The sequence below is a fragment of the Leucoraja erinacea genome, chromosome 2, assembly GCF_028641065.1.
Source record: "Leucoraja erinacea ecotype New England chromosome 2, Leri_hhj_1, whole genome shotgun sequence".
NCBI lineage: Eukaryota > Metazoa > Chordata > Chondrichthyes > Rajiformes > Rajidae > Leucoraja > Leucoraja erinaceus.
The window spans coordinates 21,428,985-21,451,373 of NC_073378.1; the positions used below are offsets into that span (position 1 = coordinate 21,428,985).

The following is a 22,389-nucleotide window of genomic DNA, read 5'->3' on the forward strand; positions in this document are numbered from 1 at the left end:
ACTGGCTGGCAGACAGGAAGCAAAGAGTAGAAACATAGAAACATAGAAATTAGGTGCAGGAGTAGGCCATTCGGCCCTTCGAGCCTGCACCGCCATTCAATATGATCATGGCTGATCATCCAACTCAGTATCCCGTACCTGCCTTCTCTCCATACCCTCTGATCCCCTTAGCCACAAGGGCCACATCTAACTCCCTCTTAAATATAGCCAATGACCTGGCCTCGACTACCCTCTGCGGCAGAGAGTTCCAGAGATTCACCACTCTCTGTGTGTAAAAAGTTCTTCTCATCTCGGTTTTAAAGGATTTCCCCCTTATCCTTAAGCTGTGACCCCTGTAGAAGAGTAGGAGTAAACGGGTCCTTTTCACAATGGCAGGCAGTGACTAGTGGGGTACCGCAAGGCTCAGTGCTGGGACCCCAGCTATTTACAATATATATTAATGATCTGGATGAGGGAATTGAATGCAACATCTCCAAGTTTGCGAATGTCACAAAACTGGGGGGCAGTGTTAGCTGTGAGGAGGATGCTAGGAGACTGCAAGGTGACTTGGATAGGTTGGGTGAGTGGGCAAATGCATGGCAGATGCAGTACAATGTGGATAAATGTGAGGTTATCCACTTTGGTGGCAAAAACAGTAAAGTAGACTATTATCTGAATGGTGGCCGATTAGGAAAAGGGGAGATGCATCGAGACCTGGGTGTCATGGTACACCAGTCAGTGAAAGTAGGCATGCAGGTGCAGCAGGCAGTGAAGAAAGCGAATGGTATGTTAGCATTCATAGCAAAAGGATTTGAGTATAAGAGCAGGGAGGTTCTACTGCAGTTGTACAGGATCTTGGTGAGACCACACCTGGAGTATTGTGTACAGTTCTGGTCTCCTAATCCGAGGAAAGACATTCTTGCCATAGAGAGAGTACAGAGAAGGTTCACCAGACTGATTACTAGGAATGGCAGGACTTTCATCTAAAGAAAGACTCGCTAGAATTTAGAATATTGAGGGGGGATCTTATAGAAACTTACAAAATTCTTAAGGGGTTGGACATGCTAGATGCAGGAAGGTTATTCCCGATGTTGGGGAAGTCCAGAACAAGGGGTCACAGTTTAAGGATACGAGGGAAGTCTTTTAGGACCGAGATGAGAAAATCTTTTTTTACACAAAGAGTTGTGAATCTGTGGAATCCTCTGCCACAGAAGGTAGCTGAGGCCAGTTCATTGGCTATATTTAAGAGGGAATTAGATATGGTCCTTGTGGCTAAAGGGATCAGGGGGTATGGAGAGGAGGCAGGTACAGGATATTGAGTTGGATGATCAGCCATGATCATATTGAATGGCGGTGCAGGCTCGAAGGGCCGAATGGCCTACTCCTGCACCTATTTTCTATGTTTCTATGTTTCTATGACAGTACTCTAGCTTGTGGATGGACTATTCAGAAGCCTGATAACTGAGCACAGGGAAAACGAATGCCGACGGTGGGACAAATCTATGATTATGTTGGCTGCTTTTCTGAGGCACCATGGTGTAGATTGAGTCAGTGGCCGGAAGTTTGGTCTATGTGATGGACTAGGCTGCATCTACAACTCTCTGCAATTTCCTGTGGTGAACACAGTAAGAAAAAAAACTGGATGGACAAATGAATGTGGATGGAATTGGAATACCTGGCCATGAGTTACCTGAGATTGGAAAATTCAATGCTTACACCGTTGTGTGTGTCAAAATTACCTCAGTGGAATGTGAGGTGTTATTCTTCCAGTTTCCATTTGGCTTCCAAATAGCAATGGAAGGCCAAGCACATACAGGGTGTGGGAATGGAAAGGAGATTTAAAATGACATACAACTGGCTGATGCAGTATTGAGGTGCCCGCAAATCAGTTGTCCAGTCTGCACTTGGTTTCACCAATTCCTTGTGCCCTTCCAAGTGCAGCAGTGGTTTACCTGCACCTCTTCCAATCTCGTTTGCTATATGACATTGTGGCATATTTTGCATTGGCTTTTCCCAGGGTTTTTGAGTTTACAGTATACAATGTTGACTAGGGTATAGTTGTCTGAGTTTTCAACCATTTTTAAAAAGTAGCTGAAAAATGATCAATGTCTCAAGATTGGAAAGGCTGAATGTAGGTAATTGAACATATTATGTAGAAAATGTAATGCAGTACATTCTTTGAGAAAGTTGCAGTCTGAAATCTGTAATGCACACCATAATTTCCTTATTCTAACCTACGCTCTTAGTACTAACTTGTGCACTCCTTTATCATTGAAATGGGGACATTCTTCCCTCTGATCTATTATTTCCTCTCAACCTGCCTTCTCCTTAGCCTTTAACACACTTACTAATCGTTACCTATCAATCTCCGCTTGAAAAATACCCTATGATTGGCCTCCACAGCCATCTGAGGCAGCGAGTTCCACATATTCACCAGCCTCTGACGGAATTTCCCCCTCATCTGCATTCTAAAGTTACATCCTTTTATTTTCACATTGGCACATACCAGCCATCTTCTAATTTATGTTGTCAAGCTCCTGCCTCTTCCCCCCTCATGTTCTGCCATCTCCGCTTTACTGGAGCTTTTTCAGAGGTTTCACAAGGATGGTTCTGGGACTGGAGAGCCCGAGTGATAAGGAGAGGATAGATAGGCTGGGATTGTTCTACGTTGAGCGGAGGTAGCCGAGGAATAACCTTACAGAGGTTATTTACATCAAGGGGCTTAGGTAGTCAGTTTTATTTCCCTGAGCAGGGGAGTCTAAAAGTAGGGAGCATATGTTTCAGGTTAGATGGGAAAGAGGATGGTGGGGATATGGAAAGAGGTGCCATGGGAGGTGGTAGAGGTGTGTACTATTACAATATTGAATATTTGGCCAGGTATATGGTAGGAATGGTTCAGAGGGATATGGGTCAATGCAGGCAAATGGGAATAGTTCAGGAAGGCACCTTGGCTGGCATGGACAAATGGGGCAGAAGGGGCCAGTTTTTGTATAACCGTATGAGTCTGTGGGCACCTCTCTTTCCTGACCTTTATACTGGCATTCCATCCTACTCTGACTAGCAGAGGACAGAGATGTTCTTATTCATCCTATCTAATAAGCATGTTGTAAGTATATTAGATGTGCTGAAAAGTTGTTTTGACTGCGAAGGGAAAGGATATTCATTCCTAGTTTGGCAAGTGGATGGAAGTAGCTGGCCAGTTAAAACAAAACAAATGCTATTTTCCTTGCACAACCATCCAATGAAAATGATTGCACAGATGCATCTGTGAAGAAACACTTCTTGCTGAATGATGTCACGCAACGATGATATGAAGTGCACTGGTAGCTGTTCTGAGGCATAAAAAGTACCTACATCTCTGTAAAGGAGTCTCATAAAATTAACAATATATTAAAACAACATGACAAAATTACTAAAAACAAAGTTTTTTTTCAGGGCCCAGAAGAAAATTGTAAATCTCTTTGTAGTGGCATCTAAACCTTCTGAGGAGATTACTGGTCTGATTCACAGTTCTATATTTTCTTATGTAGAAAAATCAAGCAATCAAAGCTGCCTTCCTGATGAAAGTAATCAGTCCGCATTGATCATGAAATAACGGGCATTTAATGACATATAAACTACATAATTTTTATTATAGAGGGAAAAACTCAAGGAGTTTGAACACCTGTAATATGTTTTCAATAGAACTGATAAATTTTCAGTTGAAATTAGCCTTACCCACAAAATAAATACTTAACTCCAAACTTCAGGAGGGTGTGAGAATTGAGACCTGTACAATGAAGTTTGTAGATTACAATGATGAGGATTCACACAAGATAGGTGGATGGGAGGATGCAATTAAGGACATAGTAAACAAAATGGTTAGATTATGATGTTTACCTTGGGACATCATACAACAATCTAAGAATTAAGAAAATAATTTAATTGTCCTTCACTGAACCTTCTTATTTCTTAAATGGATAACACCTTTTGAAAAAATGTATTTGCATTTTCCAGATTAGCGCCATGGGTTCATAGAGCCATATAGCATGGAAACAGGCCCTTCGGCCCAATATGCCCATGCCGACTAAGATGTCCCATCCATAATAGTCCTGTCTGCCCGCATTTGGTCCATATTATTCTAAAACTTTCCTATCCATGTACTTGGTCAAATGTCTTTTAATGCACTATAATTATTCTTGCTATCCAGGGAGTGCAGCGTAGATTCTCCAGGTTAATTCCCAGAATGGCAGGGCTGACATATGATGAAAGAATGGATCGACTGTGCTTGTATTCACTGGAATTTAGAAGCATGAGAGGGGATCCGATAGAAACATATACAATTCTTCAGGGATCGGACAGGCTAGATGCAGGAAAAATGTTCCCTATGTTGGGAGAGCCCAGAACCAGGGGTCACAGTTTAAGAATATGGGGCAGGCCATTTATGACTGAGATGATGAAAAATCTTTTCACCCAGAGAGTTGTGAATCTGTGGAATTCTCTGCCATAGAAGGCAGTGGAGGCCAATTCACTGGATGTTTTTAAGAGAGAGTTAGATATAGCTCTTGGGGCTAACGGAATCAAGGGATATGGGTATTAGATGATCAGCCATAATCATATTGAATGGCAGTTCTGGCTTGGAAGGTTGAATGGCCCTCTCCTGCACCTATTTTCTTTGTTTCTATGTTTCCTGTGGACTTCAATTTAAAGAATCCTAGTAAATGTAAAATCTTTGTAGAAGTATGGCAACATCCAATGGAAATCAGTGACCAAATAACCCGGAAGTAACAGTCACACCAAGTACACATTTCCCATCTACTAACTATCCCTCCTAGTTTTACATTTCACTCCTCGCCTTTCTTTCTTATTAGATTCCGCCACTTATCGAGGCATTCACTGTGATCAAGGCTGATCATCTACAATCAGTAGCCCGTTCCTGCTTCTCTCCAAATCCCCTGACTCCACTATCCTTAAGAGTATCTAACTCTCTCTTGAAAATATCCAGATAATTGGTTTCCACTGCCTTCTGTGGCAGAGAATTCCACAGATTCACAACTCTCTGAGTGAAAAAGCTTTTCCTCATCTCAGTCCTTATTCATGATTTCCCTTTGAATTGTAAATTTAATTTCTGGGATAGATCAAGGGTCTGTTGCTTTTAATCTTAAAACGCCATTGCTTATTTCCTAATGGAATTTTGATAGCCAGCCAAATTGTAACTACTAAAATGTGCTTTCTGCAGCTTGGAAACAGATTGCTGGGTGAATATTGGGAATATGCATTTTGCCACAACATTACCAAAGGACGGATGAAGCAGTATACATTTTAATAATAAACAACACGTATATACTAATAATAAGTTTATTTTATGATTTTCTACTTTAACATGTTGTTACTAAATAGAAATCAGTGGGAGTACTTTTTGAATATTTATTGCATGTTTTAACTTCTTGCTATTGACACTCGTCGAAGTTAAGTGTCAATACGGGCAACCTGAGTATTTTGATTCTTTAGAAATGATCTTGGATCAGGAATTAAATAGATACATAGACAATAGGTGCAGGAGTTGGCCAATGTGACCATGGCTGATCATCCACAATCAGTACCCCGTTCCTGCCTTCTCCCCATACCCCTTGATTCCGCTTGCCCTAAGAGCTCTATCTAACTCTCTTTTGAATACATCCAGTGAATCGGCCTCCACTGCCTTCTGAGGCAGAGAATTCCACAAATTCACAACTGTGTGAAAAAGTTTTTCCTCATCTCAGTTCTAAATGGCCTACCCCTTATTCTTAAACTGTGGCCTCTGGTTTTGGACTCCCCCAACATCGGGAACATGTTTCCTGCATCTAGCGTTTCCAATCCCTTAATAATTTTATATGTTTCTATAAGATCCCCTCTCATCGTTCTAAATTCCAGTGCATACTAGTCCAGTCGCTCCATTCTTTCATCATATGACAATCGCGCCATCCCGGAAATTAACCTCGCGAACCGGCGCTGCACTCCCTCAATAGCAAGAATGCCCTTCCTCAAATAAGGAGACCAAAACTGCACACAATACTCCAGGTGCGGTCTCACCAGGACCCTGTACAACTGCTATGGTACAACTGCGGTCTCACCAGGACCTCTGCTCCTATACTCAACTCTTCTTGTTGTGAAGGCCAACATGCCATTTGCTTTCTTCACTGCCCGTTGTATCTGCATGCTTACTTTCAGTGACTGATGTACTTGGCTGCCGAGGTTTTGCTGTACTTCCCTGAATCCCTCTCATCCTTCTAAATTCCATTGAATCAAAGCCCAGTCGCTCCATTCTTTCATCATATGACAGTCCCGCCATCCCGGGAATTAACCTCGTGAACCTCAATTGCTGCACTCCCTCAATAGCAAGAATGTCCTTCCTCAAATTAGGAGACGAAAACTGCACACAATACTCCAGGTGTGGTCTCACCAGGGCCCTGTACAACTGCAGAAGGAACTCTTTGCTCCTATACTCAACTACTCTCTTTATGGCCAACGTACCATTAGCTTTCTTCAATGCCTGTTGTACCTGTATGCTCACTTTCAGTGGCTGATGTACTAGGACACCCAGGTCTTGTTGTACTTCCCCTTTTCCTAACGTGACACAACTCAGATAATAACCTGCCTTCCCGTTCTTGCCATCAAAGTGGATAACCTCTCATTTAACCACATTATACTGCATCTGCCCTCGCACCCAACCTGTCCAAGTCACTCTGCAACCTCATAGCATCCTCTTCACCGTTCACACTGCCACCCAGCTTTGTGTCATTTGCAAATTTGCTAATGTTACTTTTAATTCCTTCATCTAAATCATTAATGTATATTGTAAATGGGTGCAGTTCCAGCACCGAGCCTTGGTCCACCGCACTAGTCACTACCTGCCATTCTGAAAGGAACCCGTTAATCTCTACTCTTTGTTTCCTGCCTGCCAACCAATTTTCTATCCATGTCAATACCCTACCCCCAATACCATGTGCTCTAATTTTGCCCACTAATCTCCTGTGTGGGACCTTATCAAATGTTTTCTGAAAGTCCAGGTACACTACTTCCACTGGCTCTCCCTTGTCCATTTTCCTAGTTACATCTTTAAAAAATTCCAGAAGATTTGTCAAGCATGATTTCCCCTTCGTAAATACTTGCTGAATTGGACCAATCATGTTACTGCTATTACATCTTTGATAATCGACTCCAACATCTTCCCCACCACTGATGTCGGGCTAACTGGTCTTAATTCCCTGCATTCTCTCCCTCCCTTCTTCAAAAGTGGGATAATATTTGCTACCCTCCAATCCACAGGAACTGATCCAGAATCTATTGAACATTGGAATTCCATGATTTCTAGAGCCACCTCCTTGAGTACACTCGGATGCAGACCACCAGGCCCTGGGGATTTATCAGCCTTCAGTCCCATCAGTCTACCCAACACCATTTCCTGACTAATGTGAATGTCCTTTAGTTCATCCATCACCCTAGATCTGTCCACTAGTCCATCCGAGAGATTGTTTGTGTTTTCTTTAGTGAAGATAGAACCAAAGTACCTGTTCGATGTCTGGCATTTCCTTGTTCCCCATAATAAATTAAACTGTTTCTGTCCACTATTGTCCAAACTTTTTTTCTTCTTCACATACCTAAAGAAGCTTTACTATCCTCCTTTATATTTTTTGCTAGCTTACCTTCATACTTCATCTTTTCTCCCCGTATTGCCTTTTTAGTTCTTTTGATCTTTAAAGGTGTCTCAATCCTCTGGCTTCCCGCTCATCTTTGCTATGTTATATGTCTTTTCTTTTATTTTTATACTGTCCTTAACTTCACTTTTCAGCCACGATCGCCTGTTACTCCCCTTAAAACCGTTCTTCCTCTTTGGACTGAAATGATCCTGCATCTTCTGGATTATTCCCAGAAATACCCGCCATTGCTGTTCCACCATCATCCCAGCTAGGATCCATTTCCAGTCAACTTTGGCCAGTTTCTCCCTCATGCCAACATAGTCCCATTTGTTCATCTGCAATACTGACACTTCTGATTTACCTTCTCCCTCTCAAATTGCAGATTAAAACTTATCATATTATGGCCACTACAGTACCTCCTAGTGGTTCCTCTACCTTGAGTCCCCTTTATCAAATCTGGTTCATTACACAACACTAAATCCAGAATTGCTTTCTTCCTGGTAGGCTCCAATACAAGCTGCTCTAAGAATCCATCTCGCAGGCACTCTACAAACTCCCTTTCTTGGGGTCCAGTACTAACCTGATTTTCCCAGTCTACCTGCATGTTGAAATCTCCCATAACCACTGTAGCATTACATTTGATACATGCTAATTTTAACTCTGGGTGCAACGTGCACCCTATTTCCACGATACTGTTTGGGGTTACGTTTTACTACAACAAAATCCTGTTTCTTCTGATTTTATGTTTGAATGATATGGTCTTGGGCTAATAATTTTCCCAAAGTGAGTACTGTGCCCATATTTATTATGTACATATTTATTATATGCAAGTAAGTCTTACAGTTGTAGAACTTAATGATGTTATGCTTGTACATGGGCGTAATTATTTTCAGTTATTTATGATGAATGGGTTACATTGTTCCCATGGCCAAGACCAGTTTCCAGAAGCAGGCTTCTCATTCCAAGCTCTATAATGGTCAAGGATTACCACAAGGGCAAATATATTATTTCAAGGATGTTCTTGAAGCCTCCTTGAGAAAATGTAACATACTCACTGATCCAAGAGAATTCCTGGCTCATGGCGGATCAACAATGGGGAAGGGGCATCTGAGATGGCATTGAGAACCTCATGATCCTTTATCACGAGCATGCAAAGGTTCAGCATTATTGATAGAAGGAGGATATCCCTTCCGAAACAATCCATCCAAATTCTCCAGCAGACACATTCTGCCCCACCAATGGCAGATATTGGCCTCATCGACCATTGCAAAACATGAGAGGAAGCAAGCCATCTTTCAGCATCAAATGTCTGAAGTCTGAAGCTGATGTCTCGGATATCCTGAGCAAGTGTCTGAGAGGAAAAAAATGATGGTGTGAACACAATGGAGTTCGGAAGAATGAGGGGAGACCTCATTGAAACATACAGAATAGTGAAAGGCTTGGATAGAGTGGATGTGGAGATGATGTTTCCACTAGTGGGATAGTCTAGGACTAGAGGTCATAGCCTCAGAATTAAAGAATGTTCTTTTAAGAAGGAGATGAGAAGAAATGTCTTTAGTCAGAGGGTGGTAAGTCTGTGGAATTCTTTGCCGCAGAAGGCAGTGGAGGTCAAGTCAGTGGATATTTTTAAGCCAGAGATAGATAGATTCTTGATTAGTACAGATTTCAGAGGTTATGGGGAGAAGGCAGGAGAATGGGGTTTGGAGGGAGAGATAGATCAGCTATGATTGAATGGCAGAGTAGACTTGATGGGCCCAATGGCATAATTCTACTAATCCTTATAACATGACAATGTATCAGGGTTTCTTGATGTATGTTAATCTTTCATATTGCAAACATACTGGTTTTGAGGCAACTTGTGTCCTGCAGGTATTATTGTGATTAGTGATCACTGGTGGTGACAGTGTAGTTCAAGGTCCATCCATCAATAATACAATGCATAGTGATTCCAACAAAGTAAAATGGGTTAAAGTCATCAGCCCAATGAAAAAGAATAAGACCTTGGAATATTTGCCTCATTTGATGGTCTCAAAGGATATTTGGTTTGAATTGGAAATAAGTGTCCATGTTAATTGGACGATGGCAGCAAGAAACCAAGTTGAAGATAATGTAGTGATGTCTGACAATGAATCTCTTCCTGAAGTTGATAATAAATCAATTACTTTGAGGAGTGCACAACAGTGACGGAAACCAAGACATTGCAAGTTCTGCAGCACAAGAAATTAGCACCATACTAAAGAACAGTATACAGCTGACAGAAGAAACCAGTCAGCAGGCTGAATCTATTATGAAGATGAAGTGAATTCAAACACTTCAAGGAGAGAAAACAGCTTTTATGTACGGTATGTAAATAAGTCATCTGGGTTTAGAACTCAATTAGTTCTCTGTTCTGCAGAACTTACAACCTCATGGCATGACTCATTGCTGTTCTGTGACTCTTCAAAGCTGTTGATTTATTGTCCACATCAGGAATAGATTAATCATCACACATCACTTCATTATCTTTAACCATGTCATCATGTGTACATATGGTGTAAGCACCACCTGTCGGTGAGCCTGGCTGTTAGTCCTTCTAGTGTCCTATGGATATCATCTTGGTTCGAATTTATCTGCAGTCCCAGTATAGTCTGAAGGTCATGGCAAGAAAATATGTGGGATTATTATGCAATCCGAGTATACAGTTTACAGATTACTTTGTGTATGAAACCTTTTGTCACATATAAATAAAAATTATTGAACAGTGGAAGTGTTGCAGAGTATAAAAATAATTAGAGTCATAGAGATATACAGCGTGGAAACAGGTTCTTAGGCTCAACTTCCTCATAATACAATACAATACAATACATTTTATTTGTCATTTGAACCTCACATGAGGTTCAAACGAAATTTGGTTTCTGCAGCCATACAAGAAAAGAACCAAGACACACACCAACACAATTTACACAAACATCCATCACAGTGAATCTCCTCCTCACACTGACCAACGTCCCATCTACACGTCCCACTTGCCTGTGTTTGGAACATAATCCCTCTATATTTCCTATCCATGTACCTGTCTAATTGTTTCTTAAATGTTGCGATACAACCTGCCTCAACTACTTCCTCCAGCAACTTGTTCCATACACCCACCTTTGTGTGAAAAAGCTGCCCCTTGGGTTCCTATTAAATCTTTCCCCCCTCACCTAAACCTATGTCCTCTGGTTCTCGATTTCCCAACTCTGGGCAAGTGCATTTACCAAATCTATTTCTCTCATGATTTTGTATACCTCTATAAGGTTACTCCTCATTCTCATGTGCTCCAAGGAATAGATGCCTAGGCTGCTCAACTCCCTATATCTCAGGCCTTCGGGTCCTGACTATATCGTTGTCATTCTTCTCTGCAAGCATTTTTCCAATAACATGGTGTCCAGAACTGAACACAATACTCTAAATGTGGCTTGTGATGGTGGTGTGCCTCAGGATTCGGTGCTGTTTGTCATCTATATCAATGATTTGGATGAGAATATACATGGCAAGATTAAAATGTTTGCTGATGATACAAAAGTGGGTGGTTTTGCAGATAGTGAAGATGGTTGTGAAACATTGCAGCAGGATCATGGTCGATTGGCCAGGTAGGCAGAGGAATGGTTGATGGAATTTAATACAAAGAGATGTGAGGTGTGGCATTTTGGCAAGTCTAACATAGGCAGGAGATACACAGTGAATGATAGAGCTCTGGGAAGTGTTGTAGAGCAAAGGGATCTAGGAGTGCAGGTGCATGGTTCCTTGAAGATGGAGTTGCAAGTAGATAGGGTGGTCAAAAAGGTTTTTGGCACTTTGGCCTTCATCAGTCAGAGTATTGAGTATAGAAGTTGGGAGGTCATGGCACATATGTATAAGACGTTGGTGAGGCTGCATTTAGAGTATTGTGTTCAGTTCTGGGCACCATGTTATAGGAAAGATGTTGTCAAGTTGGAAAGGGAACAGAGAAGATTTACGAGGATGTTGCCAGGACTAGAGGGTGTGAGCTATAGGGAGAGGTTGAGTAGGTTGGGTCTCTATTCCTTGGAGCACAGGGTGATCTTATAGAGGTGTATAAAATCCTTAGAGGAATACATAGAGTAGATGCTCTACTCAGAGAGTGGTAGCTGTGTGGAATGAGCTTCCAGTGAAGGTGGTGGAGGCAGGTTCGTTTTTATCATTTAAAAATAAATTAGATAGTTATATGGATGGGAAGGGAATGGAGGGTTATGGTCTGAGCGCAGGTATATGGGACTAGGGGAGATTATGTGTTCGGCACGGACTCGAAGGGTCGAGATGGCCTGTTTCCGTGCTGTAATTGTTATATGGTTATATGGTTATGCACAGAATCTCTTGCCCAGAGTAGGTGAATTGAGGACCAGAGGACATAAGTTTACGGTGAAGGGGAAAAAATGTTAATAGGAATCTGAGGGGTAACTTTTTTACGCAAAGGGTGGTGGGTGTATGGAAAAAGCTGCCAGAGGAGGTAGTTGAAGCTGAGACTATCCCAACATTTAAGAAACAGTTAGACAAGTACATGGGTAGGACAGGTTTGGAGGGATATGAATCAAACATGGGCAGGTGGGACTAGTGTAGCTGAGACATGTTGGCCGGTGTGGGCAATTTGGGCTAAAGGACCTGTTTCCACACTGTATGACTCTATGCCAACATCTCTTGTATAACTAGGCAGTATGTATCTCGGCCCAACTTACCGCCACTATGATCTCAATACGTCTGCCTTCTCTGATGATCCCCTTAGCCACATGTGCCAAAGTCCCTCTTAAATTGCCAATGAACTGCCTCAACTACCCTCTGTGGCAGAGAGTTCCAGAGATTCACCACTCTCTGCGTGAAAAAAGTTCTCATCTCCGTTTTAAAGGATTTCCCCCTTATCCTTAAGCTGTGACCCCTTTATCCTGGACTTCCCCAACATCGGGAACAATCTTCCTGCATCTAGCCCGTCCAACCCCTTAAGAATTTTGTAAGTGTAAGATCCCCCTGCCCATTTCTAGAGAGTATAAACCAAGTCAAATCCAGTCAATGCTTAAGACAGTCCTGACACCCTGTATTAAGTTCATGAACCATTCTATGGCACATATGGCGTCTCTGCTACCCAACTGCAGTATGATCTCCAAGATCCCGCTGCATACTCTTCTGATGAAGGCCAATCTTGTGACCTATCTACAATATTACCTGCATTTGTGTCATCTGCAAACTTGCTAATCCCCATGTATGTATGTTCATTCCCAGAGCCCGAAACCATTGATAAAGCCCTGCCCATTTTAGGCTTCCCGGCAATGGGCCCACATACCCTGTATTCCTGATGCTCAGTCATCACTAGTCACAGGCCAATTTCACTATACATTACCTGCATTTGTGTCATCTGCAAACTTGCTAATCATGCTATGTATGTTCTCATCCAAACCATTGATAAAGATGACAAACAGCAATGGGCTCAACACCCATTCCTGACGCACATCACTAGTCACAGGCCAATTTTCTATCCATTCAGCTATCTTACCTTGGATCCCATGTGCTCTAATCTTCCAGAGCAGATCCTTGTTCAATACCTTGCTGAAATCCATAAATATATAACTTTACCGCTCTGCCCTCATCAACCTAAAATAATCAGCAACCTAAATTTGTTAATATAAATTGTCTGGAAAATGGCTGAAGTATGGTGTTTCCTCAAATCTTTTGTGTTCTTTGCATTTGAAATTTGACATATAAAAAGGCTCAAATATATGTGGGGTTCAGTACCTGGTAAGGGCAAAATGTTATTGGGTTGCCCCTCATCATGATACCCCCAACCCCCCGCCTATAATAAGTGGAGCAATGATTTGGCAGACGTCTGTCACTTTTGAAAGCAACATTTATCCACAATTTTACACGGAGTTGAATGTTTCTTTCAGAAAGCAATATTTATATTTGTTGAGGAAAACTACAATGGAAATAGTTAAAAACAACTAAATTATCACCAGACTGATTCCTGGGATGCCAAGAACCAGACTGATTCCTGCGATGTCAGGACTTTCATATGAAGAAAGACTGGATAGACTCGGCTTGTACTCGCTAGAATTTAGAAGATTGAGGGGGGATCTTATAGAAACTTACAAAATCCTTAAGGTTTTGGAGGGAACTGCAGATGCTGGAGAATCGATTGTTCAAAAATGTTGGGGGAAGTCCAGGACAAGGGGTCACAGTTTAAGTAATAAAGGGGAAATCCATTTTTAGGACCGAGATTGAGATCTCCAAAAACATTTTTTCAGGCCATCACGCAGACCAAGTTCCCTCTCATGGAACTCCATCTGCCACTTCACAGGTACTTGAGGCCAGTTCATTGGCATATTTAAGAGACCAGTCTCACCCCAGCCCTTGTGGCAAAAGGGATAGGGGGTAGGAGAAAAGGCATCCCTACAGGATACCGAGTTGGATGATCTTCCCATGTTATCAGGCAAATGATTGGTGCAGGCTCATCAGCTAGCATGCCGAATGACCTCCCATCAACCTCATTGGATTTTTTATGTATCTATCTATAATCGAGACCATTGATCATCGTGTGACTGTTCTGCACTGATGGCAACTTGATCTGTATTATCTTAATTGACCTAAACAAATTGATAATATAAATTGTTATGCAATAACTGGTCTTCTTAAAAAAAAATAATTCAGTAGGATTTTTAAATGAAAAAGAAAAGCAGCCAGCTTGGGGTCAGAAGCAGAATTTAACAGGAAGGAAGCAATAACAATTGAATGAACTGTTTATAGTGTAATGCCAACATTTTGAAATGGCCGTGCATTAACAGTTACCATGGCTACAATGAAAGACATACCATCAAGGTAAAATTTCAGCTTGATTGCAACTAAGACTTTAGGCATTAAGGTAATTAAAATGTGTTGCATTATGGAATTGAGTTATATTTTAGCTCAACCAATATTTTTGCTTGGACATCTACCTGAATTAGTTTAATATTGTCATGTATACTGAAGTACAGGGAAAAGCTTTTTGTTTGTAGTCAAAGAAAACATAATTACAGTCAAGTTGCCATCAGTGCACAACAGTTAGCACACGATAAAGTCCAATGAAGGTCGATTAAAGATAGTTCACCGGTCTCCAATGAGGTAGATGGGAGGTCAGGACTGCATGCTAGCTGATGAGAGGACCAATCATTTGCCTGATAACAGCTGGGAAGAAAATGTCTCGGAATCTGGAGCGATGGTTTTTCAAACTTCTGTACCTTTTGCCTAAGTGACTGGGATGAGACTGGTCCTTGACTATGCTAGTGGCCTTGCCAAAGTAGTGTGAAGTGTAGATGGAGTCAATGGAAGGGAACTTGGTTTGTGTGATGGCCTGGACTATGTCCACAACAATTACTTGCTGTCTTGGATGGAGATCTTCCCAAACTGTACAGTGATGCATCCCAATAAAATGCTTTTTACGGTGCATCTGTAGAAGTTGGTGATGGCTGTTGGGACATGCCAAACTTCCTAAACCTAGGGAAGTATAGGCATCGTTGTGCTTTCTTGGCCATCGCTTATCAGTATTATGAAAATTATTATCATTTTCAGGTGGTTATGTCCATTGAAAACTGTGGGTCCCGACACCTACCTTCAATGCTAAATGAAGTCACAAAAGTGCCTCCTATTCTCGGACTCAGATGGTTCTGCTGTGTAAACCTTGGATTGTGTTATTAATCTGGATACCCAGCATTTTCAGTCTTTTTATTTTATCCATATTGATTTTATAGCTTCATTAAAACTGTACTTTGATCATGGGGGAAAAAAGGGTGAGGTGGGGGGTGAACATTTTTTCAGGAGATAGTTGATTCAAGAGTTGATTGAGGAAGTGTCTCAAATTATCTGAGATTGCATGCTTACAAACAAATGAAACGTTTCTAAAAATCATCTAATTTCTGTAGGATAATTGTTGGTGGACAGTATTTAATAAGGTTTTATTCCATTACTAGAGTAAATGGGACCCGTTGGGTCCCACATGGGAGGCCTGGTTCCCCCAATGCAACCCATTCCCCAACGCAATATTCCACCACTCACCTGTTCCCCCAACGGAACCCATTCCCCACAATCTGAATTCTGGAAAGGGGGTGTGGGGAGGGGAGGGGGGGGCTAGCACTCTACTCACCCCGCGTTTTCGGCCTCGCGCAGTAGATCCCGGTCCCACTCCGGCTTCACTCGGAGGCTTCCGATTCAACTCAGCAGCTTCCAGCTGGTCGTGCTGGTCACTGCAGAAGCAGTCCGCAGGCAGCTCACTCTCTGCACGCTTTCCATGAGCTGCTCAACACACTGCGCCCCTACAGCTTTTTATTCTCCTCGCCGCGTTATTGACAGCGGGTTCCGGAAGGGGGCGTTTTTTACGGATTTTAAACCTTCATAACTTTTGTACTAGTTCACCGATCGGAATAAAACTTGACTTGCAGCAGAGGATAATGGTGAGTTAGGTGGCAAAAATTCGTAGCCCTATGGGGAATTGTTTATGGGCAAATTTAATTACAACGCAGACCAGAAGTGGTCAAGATGAAAGTATTAGTAATAGTATAAAAGATAGATATTTATAGTGCAGTCAGTTCTTTCCCTTTCAAGCATTGGCAATGGCTGGTGAGCATTCCACAGACCATGGTTAGCGATGAATCTGCTCCTTCAGTATAATTGCAGCTTTTTAATGTAGAATTTTGGGTAGTGATATATTTATCGAAATCAGAATTATTTTAGCTGAGAACATTAAACATCTAATTAGTAAGGATATCAAAGGTTACAGGAAGAATGGGGGGGAGTTGCGGACAAAGATAGCTGAGAGATTGAATGGAGAGTAGCTCAATGGGCCAAATGGCCCTATGCTGTCATATGAATGGAAATTAGTAAATGCATATAAATCAATGGGCCTGGGTTTCAAACTAAGTTACAGAGAAAGGTTGAACAATTAGGGCTTTATTCTTTGGAGCGCAGAATATGATAGATTTTAAATTGAGAGGGATAGACAGAGTTGAAAAATGCCCACTGAAGTAGGGGATACAAACAATTTGCAAAGAATAAGGGACTGAAGTTTAGGGGTAAAAGAGAACTTCTTTACGAAGAGAGTATACTGGATCCAGCTTCCAGTGAAGGTGGTGGAGGCGGGTTCGTTTTTATCATTTAAAAATAAATTGGATAGTTATATGGATGGGAAGTGAATGGAGGTTTATGGTCTGAGCGCAGGTATATGGGACTAGGGGAGATTATGTGTTCGGCCCGGATCTAAGGGTCGAGATGCTGTTTTCCTGCTGTAATTGTTATATGGTTATTTAAATGTATCATTTGCAAACACCCAGAAATATACTATCCAGCCCAAACAATCTGAGTTAGTATTTATAGTTTTCATGAGGTGTAATCCTAATCCCATCTAACCATGCTGTTCCACTCCTTTTATTCTTGATTTCTTCATCCACCCAGATAATCTTGACTAGCTTTTATTAGACATTCAGTAAGATCATAGCCTGCTGTGTTTTTAATCTTTCTCTTCTTGTCTGTCCTTAATATTTAACATCAATTTGACATCTTTAGCTTTTTTTTTTAAAGCCAATGTTCTCTGGAAAGAGTCTGTTATTATTAACTGTGCCTACTCTTTCAGAATTATTAACATGGTTGAAATAGTATGCCATAATTTATTTTCCTAACAAGACATGCCTGAATTTTAAGTTCTTCATATTTGTGTTTCGCCAGCAGTGGTAGAATTGTCGCCGGAGACTATTTGACACGTTTGGCACACATGTCAGTGAGCGGTTAAATGGCACATTGTACACCAACATATACAGTATATATGTTGCCCATTACATCTCGACTTCACAATACTTAAATTCTGCATTGCAGTAGATTTTTTACATTTAACTTTATATAATTTCATTTTAAATATAGAAATACCTTCGACAGAGGCAATTAGAATGGATTGGGAACGAGAATTATTGATAAAAATTCCGAAAGACAGATGGGAAAAACACTTGCTATATGTACACAAATGTTCGATTAATGTAAGACATAACTTAATTAAATTTAACATTTTACATAGATTATATTACTCGAAAACTAGACTGAATAAAATGTTTCCGAATGTCTCCCCCATCTGTGACAAATGCTTATCTCAAAATGCCACTATAAACACTCCTGTACAAAACTTCATAAATTCTGGAATGAAATTTTTGGAATTTTTACAAAACTATTTATCATAAAACTGAACCCCAATACAGAACTGATTATCTTCGGAGCAATGGAAGACGGATGTAAACTAACTACGTTTCAAAAATCTCTCCTTAACTATGGCTTAATAACGGCAAAAAAACTTCCACGCCAACGCTCAAAATGTGGATCTCAAATATGTCTGAAATGTTACATCTTGAAGAAATGAGACTCCTCCTATCAGGCAAAGCAGACCAATTCTTAATGATTTGGTCTCCCTTTATCGACTTTTTACAAGCATATGGTGCAACATAACCTTAGAAATTAAATGTTTCAGAACCGGGTGAAGGGTGGTTAAAGATATTAAATAGGTATCTCTTTCTTTTTATTTCCTTTCTTTTTCTCTATTTCTTTTTTTCCCCCTCTCTTTTCCTCTCCATCCCTTTCTACCTTTTTTGTTTACTTGTCTCTTTCTCCGGGCTTTCTTTACTATCTAACGAGCTAATACTATCACCACGGCTTATACTCTTTTCTTTTGTATCTTTGCTTGTCTCATTTTCTGTTCTATTCTGTTAAATTAAAAACAAGTTGTACATGAACTGTAATATCTCATTATGCATTAGGTACTTATGTACTACATCATTGTACTTCTAATAATAAATAAATTACTTTATTAATATAAGGTGCTAATTCTAGATCTAACATTTTGGTTGCACATTAACTAACAATTAATTCCATTTGCAACTGCACTATAAGTCAGCAAGTCATCATGCAGGTCTGCAGGACTGGTTAGGCTGCATTTGGAGTATTGCATGCAGTTCTGGTTGCCTCAATACAGGAAAGATGTGGAGGTTGTTGGAGAGGGTGCAGAGGAGGTTTACCAGAATGCTGCCTGGAATAGAGGGTTTCAGCCACTGTCCGCCTCAGCACCCATGCCCTGGATCGTCGGCGCGGCCTCAGCAGCAGCAGCCGTCGGCCTCAGAGCCAGCCTCAGCGCCCAGGCCCTGGATTGTCAGCGTGACCCCTCCCCGCCCCCAGAGCTGCCCGTCGCTGCCCGCAGATGTAGCCCTAGCCTCAGCGCCAAGGTGGCGGATCTCCGTGGGCCCAGAGCAACAGTAAAATGGAAGTAATGTTACCCGTGTCGCTTATTGTGAAAAAAAAGATTGCGATCTGAATTCTGGAAAGGCCCGGCTGGGGACCCGTTGGGTGCCCTTTGTGACACCAGCAGAGCTATGCACGGGAACTCTCCCCCAATTGCGCATGCGCGGGTGGGGGTGCTGTTTTAAGTTAATTTTTTTTAAACGTTAATAACTTTTTAAATATACCATAAATTTGAACAAAACTCATTTAATTTGCACCACAGGACAATGGTGAGTAAGGTGGGGCAAAATTTGTAGCCTTATCGTATACCATTTTTGTGCAAATAGGAGTGCAACATGAACCTGCAAACAAACAAGATGGGAGTTTTAGTTAAATAGATAGAGATATAGATATATCTATTTCTATCTATCTAAATCTATCTATATAGATATAGATGTGCGGAGTAAGTTTTTTATACAAAGACCGGAGGGGACCAGGAATGCACTACCATGGGTGGCGTTGGAGGCAGATGCAATAGTTATGCCTAGGAGGCTTTTAGGCGCATTGCTGTGCAGGGTACAGAGGGATATGGACCATGTACAGGCAGATGAGATCAGTTTAACTTGGCATCATGTTCGGCACAAGCATAGTGGGTCAAAGGGCGTGCTCCTCTACTGTACAATACGTTTTATCAATAGCCAATTCAATTAAAGAGGTTCTGATATGTAAATTTATTTTCCTCCTTACCCCCGAGTCAGATTCAAGGTGTACCAGCAACCTATACCTACATCAAACTACCTGTCACCATTAAACTGCAGACTGTGACCCTAACTTTTAACTCATCACCCCAAGCAACTGATCACAACCTGCCTAAAACTTGAATCTCCAGGGTCTTGATTTTTTTTATTTCTCTCATCCTTCATCTGAGGTTCCAAATTACCCCCCACTCCAGTCCTTGCATCCTCTGGGACCCCTCCCTCCTCAATATAGATTTCTCTGCTTGTTCTGCAGCAGCAGAGGAAGGTCTTTATGTGTAGGAAAAGATTGCCGAAAGTGTTCAAGGTAGTTTTATTGCCTTAAGTCTCGTGCAATAAAATGTTGCAATGTGTTTCACCAGCCTTTTGCGTCTGCTGTCATGGAACAGCTTTTAGGACTATAAATTTTGAATTGCCTTTGAAGGTCTTCAGTTTAGTTGGGCATGCTAATTTGATTTAAGTAGAAGTAAATATGTTAGAGACTATAATTGTCTTTATTAATGATATAATACATAATGGTGGTAGATATGGTGGGATGAGCAAACTTTTACTTTTGCCTTTGGAAAGGTTATCAGATTCCCTGCAGAACAACAACACATATTCCGAAATAATACAATTCCTTCAGAGTTTGCTGTTTGCTTTGTCCATAAGAAATGGATTCTAACTACCTAGATATTTTTCATCTGCTTAACTTAATTTAATATTGCATCTTAAATGCTTAACTTAAACAAGGAGTGAATGGGTGCAATATGAAAGTGTATGTTTTGAAGGTTATTAATTCCAAAGAGGAAAATGCCACTGTAGCCATCTGGCAAACTTTTGCTATCGCTTCTGTTGAATTCTTCAGATAAAAATCATCAACTCAAGTGGTTGCTAAATTAGGATGTGCCTTTAAACTACCCTTCATGTGGTGGTTAGAACTGATTCGTGGAAAACAGTTTCAATTACTGCAGCAGTTGAGAAAAGTTTGTTGCCGTCTTTTTAATTCAATTATTTAACAGAAATGAGGGTTTATAATTCGGGACACGAAGATGGAGAGGAAGACCAGGAAGAGGTTGAAAATGTTTAAGATCTGTTCTATTATATTTTGATGATTTTTCAGAGAAAAGAAATCTAGATCATTTTGTTTGTTTTCCTCAGGCACTCGATAGACCTATAATGAAAGACATGAGTATTGAATTTGCCCAGAAATGTAGTGATCAGATAAGTGATGTAAGTACCTTCTGTTGAAAAACTATTTTGATATAGTGCATAAAATTGCCATTGTTAATGAGGTGTGATATTAGTTTTTTGACCTCCAAAACATTTAACTTTCACCTTTATATAATTTGAAACTAAAGTGGTCATTGATTTGATTTCAAATTATTTGGATTGCTTTCAATATTCTGTATACAATTCTCAGTTTCAAGTTTTATTACTAGTGGAATGTAATAAATGGAATGATTTGCAAGGTCTAATGGGAGAGTGCATCTGTTAAAATGGTTGTCTGTATTTAATTAAAAGATATTGAGTGAATGATATTTTAAATGTGCTACTGATATGTTTTTAGATTAAATACAAAGAACGACACATAAAGTCAAAAGGAAAGTATACTTTTGTGCCAGATACACCTCAACAACAATGTATGAAAAAAGCAACTACTCTTGTATCTGAGGTAAGTCGTATGCTATTGCATTGTAAGTTAATGCAAGATAATGACATGTGTTTTTAATTTTACACCACTTAAGATAATGCAATATTTATACCATTTTCAAAGAAAGACATTGTATATGATATCAGGTTGAAAATTTGGGGAGCCTGATTTTGGTGACTGTGTCAAAATGTTGCCCAGTGTTACCTTCTAACGGTGATCCTGTTGTAGTTTGTGGGAAGTGAGAGTGTGTCAATTTATATGAGGTTAGCCAGTCCCAACGTAGAACTACCCGTCACACATCCATGAAAACCTGAGCTCTGATCTGCCTGGAAGTGGGTTAACAACCCATGCTTGTGACTATTACCCCACAACACTCCCACAGCAATGATCCCCATAACGACTGATTAAAGTAGCCAGCCAGTGCATTAGCTTAAAGCTTAAACATCTGGTTGGAAAGATAATTCACAAGGAACCCTTAAAATGGAAACTGCTTTTCAAACTCTCTGATAATTCACCTACACATAAACTCATTAACTGCTTTTGTGTTATGATATCCAAATAATACATTTTGGAAATGGATGGTAAGCAGGAAAATCAATATGTGATTTTATGGAATTGAAGTACATTGATGATGTATTAATTGAAGTAAATAATGAAACTGGGTTGTTCATGCAACATTGCTGACAGCAACTGTCTAGAAATAACAATGAGCCTCTTATTATTTTGATCTGGTTAAATGGTATGGGTTTGTACTTTCAGTAGCACTACAACAGAATGTTTTATATTTCCAGACCAAATACAAAGAAGATGTGAAAAAAGAAAGTTCTAAATGCTTGTATGCACAGATGCCCGCTACCATTGATACTGTGTTTGCTAAAGAAGTTTCTCAGGCTCAGAGTAAGGTATGATGGTAGTCCCTTGCTATGTATTCATTATAACTTTTTATTAAAATATTAATGCAACATAAAGCGAAGTAGATATGTACCAATATGATGCTAAAAAACTATCATGAGAATTGTAAAAAAAAAAACTTGAGGTGCTCTGTTTAACAGTGGTTATTCAAAATATTTGGAAGATAAACTGGCCATTAACATTAAATCCCTTTATGAGAATACTAGAC

The 22,389-nt window shown here is 40.5% G+C and overlaps 2 protein-coding genes across 3 annotated transcripts in view; both read left to right on the top strand.

The window, feature by feature from the left end:
- The window catches only part of LOC129707575 (nebulette-like), a 302,307-nt gene that overhangs the window by 183,914 nt on the left and 96,004 nt on the right, over positions 1-22,389 (top strand).
- The window catches only part of LOC129707559 (nebulette-like), an 87,091-nt gene that overhangs the window by 3,273 nt on the left and 61,429 nt on the right, over positions 1-22,389 (top strand). For both annotated transcript variants that reach the window (XM_055652708.1, XM_055652716.1), the window contains exons 2-4: positions 20,777-20,848; positions 21,186-21,290; positions 22,061-22,171. In XM_055652708.1, the coding sequence (XP_055508683.1) occupies positions 20,777-20,848; positions 21,186-21,290; positions 22,061-22,171 (288 nt within the window). The remainder of the gene's footprint in view (positions 1-20,776; positions 20,849-21,185; positions 21,291-22,060; positions 22,172-22,389) is intronic.